At 45.8% G+C, this 4,697-nt stretch overlaps 1 protein-coding gene across 3 annotated transcripts in view; it reads right to left on the reverse strand.

The window, feature by feature from the left end:
- Window positions 1-2,316: 2,316 nt before the first annotated feature.
- LOC146694802 (S-arrestin-like) overlaps window positions 2,317-4,697 on the reverse strand; it is a 22,478-nt gene continuing 20,097 nt past the window's right edge. For 2 of the 3 annotated variants that reach the window (XM_085431111.1, XM_085431110.1), the window contains one exon: window positions 2,317-3,602. In XM_085431111.1, the coding sequence (XP_085287237.1) occupies window positions 3,556-3,602 (47 nt within the window). In that variant the 3' untranslated portion in view covers window positions 2,317-3,555. Of the gene's footprint in view, window positions 3,606-4,697 lie in introns of all 3 variants that reach the window. The other variant, XM_085431112.1, reaches the window with a different exon arrangement.

Consider the following 4,697-nt stretch of genomic DNA (forward strand, 5'->3'; position numbering starts at 1 on the left):
CCCCCAGCGGCAGAGACCGGACAGCACAGCGGAGCCGACCCCTGGTGGTCACTCGGTGACATTACAACAACACGAGTTCTCCGCTGGCGTGAAAACAGCCTGAACTCAGCGGAGAGGGTTTGATGGTCCACTGAGCTCCGACAGGCCTGTGTGACCCATAGCATTCCCGCCTCTTACCTGAAAAGGTTGCTCTGTGAAGCAGCCCGACGCCTCGTGAAAGTCACCGGTGACCAGGTTAACTAGATTTTAGGTAACTATTTAGATTTCTTTACATAGTCCACTCTCAATGGTGCCGGTGTTTCATCATGCACGCGTTAAAGACAAAAATAAGTTCTCCTTCTCCAGCTCGTGCAAAAGCATACACGTATCAATGTTATCTTCAGATAACAATGAAATCATCTTACTTAAACACAGCAATCAAAACTCAAATCTAGTTGACCTGAACACAAGCTCTCATGGCAGGTGTGGGGTGAGGGTTACACCTTTGCCCTCGCAGATTTAGTGAAGCTCGCTCCCACACGGCAGAGACTCAGGTGTACTCTTAGGTTGAACGGAGTCGTTTTTTATTTTATTTTTTAGGCTGAATTTCCAAACCAAACAAAGTTCAACCCTTTGACTCAAACACAGAAAACAGCCATACGGTGCTGTTGAGTCAGTAGCAAAGGAATAGAGAAAAAAAACATATAAATGATATGAAACAAGAGGAAAACTAAATAATAATAAAATAAAACAGGGGTTTGAGTCCAAGAGCATCTCTAAGTCCAGTAAGGAAATACATTTCAGGGCTTTTGTGTCCAGATCTGGAAAATACTTTGAGATGATTCTTCCACGCACAGAAGTGGGCTCGGACTGTAATATGTTGCTAAAATAATCACATTATTCAGTCCAGATTTTTGTCTTTCATTAATACTCCAGTGTTAGTCCACATCATATACAGAGCAAAGAAATGTTTTAGAACAAAGCCAACTTTGAGAATCGGTCCAAACTCACAAACTAAGTTGGGCTGTAATAAAACATTTTCCACAGTCTCAGTGTTGTCTTCACAGAATCCACAGAAAAGTCTTCCAGTTCAGCCTAAAGTGTGAAAACTGAGAAAACTCGTTCACAAGTTTAAATTCATTGTCGTATTTTTTGGCCTCCTCATCCTCACTGAAAACAACACATTTCCTTTTCAGTTTGCCAGGCTAGCATTTTGTTGACAAAAGGTTTCTTATTAATCGATTCTTGTCTTCCCTCTCTCGCTGGATACCTTCAACAGTTATCGGTCTCACTTCTACACCAAGGTTGGAATATCTCCCAGTCTGTTGAACCATTGTTTTAAAGGGTACCGGGACGATCTTCATACCTGTTTTGTCCATGAAGTGAGTCACGGACCATGGTGCTTTTTGCTCCCTTTTTGATTTTCTGTTAGCACCAATGTGTCCTTAGTTTCACTTGAGTGTATTATGTGTTGTGAACTCATGCTTGTATAGTAGAGGAGAGCTTGTTGGTGGAACTTTGACAGCTTTGTGGGCACTTTGAGAATATCACGGTAGAGAAAGTCAATACCTCGTAATTTCTGTGTCTGACAAAAGAGCTCAAAAATCTTAGTTTGAGGCTCCGTTCATAACCCCCAAATCAAAACTTCTCTACACTCTTAACCCTATCAGCTCATCTCCTGTAGAGACATTTATTATTTTTCCAAATGAAATTCAAATTCACACTGAATTTGAGTCATTCTGTCACAAACTCATCTCGGATAATAAATTCTTCCAAACACTGTCGTGTTCCTTTGAAGCCATGAATTAAAAGTGGATTTACATGCTGCTGTTAGCCGCTCTCTGTGGACCCAGGCAAAGGATTACATTTGGGCTCTGAACACGCCCCCGGGCCCAGGACGAGCTGCCCTTAGAGTCCGGGCCCTCTGGGTCCACAGCCTCAGTGTTAAGTGACTGACAGTTAGTATCCACAGACACAATGGCTCCACAGATACTCAGTCCATCTGCAGAGACACACAAAACAGCAGGAAGCCTCAGTTTGTGGATGTACTCATTAATCATGACACTTTATTAATCCTTAAGGAAATGATGTAAGTTATAGTTGCTCCAAGACAGTAACAGGCTAAACTAAACAATACATGTTACAGATTTTTCAAATTTAAGAATTAAAAATAGCACTAATGTACACAAATCACTTAATTATAAATATCAAGAATATTATGGATGGATGCTCACTGGACTCGATCTGATCTCTTTATTGTCACCGTATAACAAAAGTACCTCTGTGTGACAGGAAGTAGAAGTGAGAAACCCAAATGTAAAAACATGGAGCCGCGCGGAGTGTGAAACATGGAGAACAGGCTTCTTTAATCAAACACAAGCACAGCGACTAACAGCTCACAACCTCAATCTGTTTAATGCATGCAGAAAAAGTGGAACACACACACGTATGTCAGGTATCACCGTATCAGACAGAAACAGGAGAAACATCGCTGCCTCTAAAATAAGCACACTGACAGGTCAGCTATGACGTGCTCTACAGAACGTCAGCAGCTCGTTTCACTGAGCTCTAAAGATGCACTTTACTCGTCTACATTCGCTCAGAGCCTCACGGCTAACAGCCCGGCCTGCTGACACTCATCATATCCAGCATTTCCTTCATTTAACGTGACACACCGACCCTCTGAGGACGGGAAATGTTAAACTCTGCCTCCCAGAAATGACCCTCAGGCCCTCAGCTGCTTTCCTCTGGAACAAAAGAAGCTCCACGTGCTGCAGGAGGAGGTGGAGTTGGACGGAGGACGGCCAATCATGGATGCCTGTGGCCACGTCGGCATTCTTCACCTAACCCTAATGAAGCACTTAGACCAGGGGTGTCCAACTCCAGGCCACGAGGGCCGGTGTCCTGCAGGTTTTAGATCTCACCCTGTTTCAGCTCACCTGAATCAGATGATTAGTTCATTACCAGGCCTCTGGAGAACTACAGGACATGTTGAGGAGGTCCTTTTAAATCAGCTGTGATGGATCGAGGACACATTTAAAACCTGCAGGACACCGGCCCTCGAGGCCTGGAGTTTGACACCTGTGACTTAGACCATTTCATTCATCAAAGACAAGCAGCTCCACCCGTCCATCCACCTCAGCGTCCTCCCAGCCACGACTGCATCACTCAGCTTTGTTCACAGCATAATCACTGTGGCCACCGGAGGGCGCTGCATCAGGTTTGGGAAACCCTAAAGTACACACCAAACCCAGCCATGGAGGAAATGCTGCAGGAAAAAAAAGTAAAAACACCTGGTTCCAGGTAAAAGTACTGCATTAGGGGAGGAGATGGTCATTTATGGCAGACAGAGTTTTTGGTTCCTGCTAGCGCCACCTCGCGGCTGTAGTTAGCCTGGGGGTGGTGTTGCAGGAAACACGATGGAGTCGTTAAAACAGTGAGGAAACCACGGGTGGACGACCACGCTGTGTTCATCTTCAGCTCCGAGTGGCCGCCGCGCCGTTTGACCTGAGGCAGCCATCTTTGTAGTTCAGGCGTCGGTGGGGGACTCGTCGTCGTCTCCGTAGACCACGCCCTTCAGGTAGGCCCGTTTGAATTCCTCAAACACCATGTCATCTGATTCACTGCAGCACAGACACAGTGGGAAGATCAACAGCAAGCTTCGCGTCCTGTCTCAGCAGTTTAAGTCACTTCCTGTTCTTGATAAACAAGAAAAAACTGAAACACACGTGTACGTTTAAACACACGTTTGCCGTAAACAGTCACATGACCACGCGGAGGTGCTGGGGCTCGATGACCAGCTTTAAACCACAGCCGCCCGATCAAGGTTGTAAAAACTAAAGTGTGGGACTTCAGTCTATCAGCGGTGTCAAACATAAGGCTCGGAGGCCACAACTGGATCGGCAAAGCCTCTGATCTCGCCTGCTGGGCAAATGTGAAGGAGGGCAGGAATTTTGGCCTTTAACTGTGTTTTCATTTCAAAATCCATCCGCTGTTCTCACCGAGGTGACGACAGAACACGACAACATAACATTTTACAGTCACAGGACGAGCGAATTTTCTACATGTCGTGCTGACAGATTTCTTTGATCTGCGTTTAGTTGTCGTGTGGAAAAAGGAGACGCCTGTTTTATATTATTTACGCCTCTCAGGGATTAAAAGTGGGATTAATCTTTACAGGGACAGCAGGGGCGCTTTGCTGGTCCGGCCCTCCACGTAAGACGAGCTTGACCTTCCTGCTCCACGTGAGCTACGTCTGCTGCTCTGCTCCTTTTAAATTTAGCCAGTCAGATTCGAGCCCCTCCCCCCCTTGTAAGACAGAGAATCGGCCTGGGAAGCGCCAACCTTTCCCTATGATGTCCGTCACACAGAGGAAGACGTCACTGTGTGGGACAGGAAGTGATGTCGTTTACTGTCACACTTACCTGTCCTTGGCTGCAGGTCAGTCAGCATCAAGAAAAGAGAAACAGGTGAAATATGAACAATATGAACTTTTTTATATGGCGCCAAATCACAACAGCTGGTTTCATACGGTCAGGTAGACCCTGCAGTGACACACCTGGAGGGTAACACTGGGAACACGCAAGAGTGTGCACCTGAGAGTGTGTGTGTGTGTTTACGTGTGTGTGTTTACGTGTGCGTGTGTGTACGTGTGTGTGTTAAACTCTATTAATCGGTGCTAATCTGGATGTTAATCTGTGTGACGCAGCTTCTTGTTT

This window comes from Copadichromis virginalis, linkage group LG14, assembly GCF_057382275.1.
Source record: "Copadichromis virginalis isolate Kocher_CV1m ecotype Utaka linkage group LG14, C_Virginalis_male_GT1.1, whole genome shotgun sequence".
NCBI lineage: Eukaryota > Metazoa > Chordata > Actinopteri > Cichliformes > Cichlidae > Copadichromis > Copadichromis virginalis.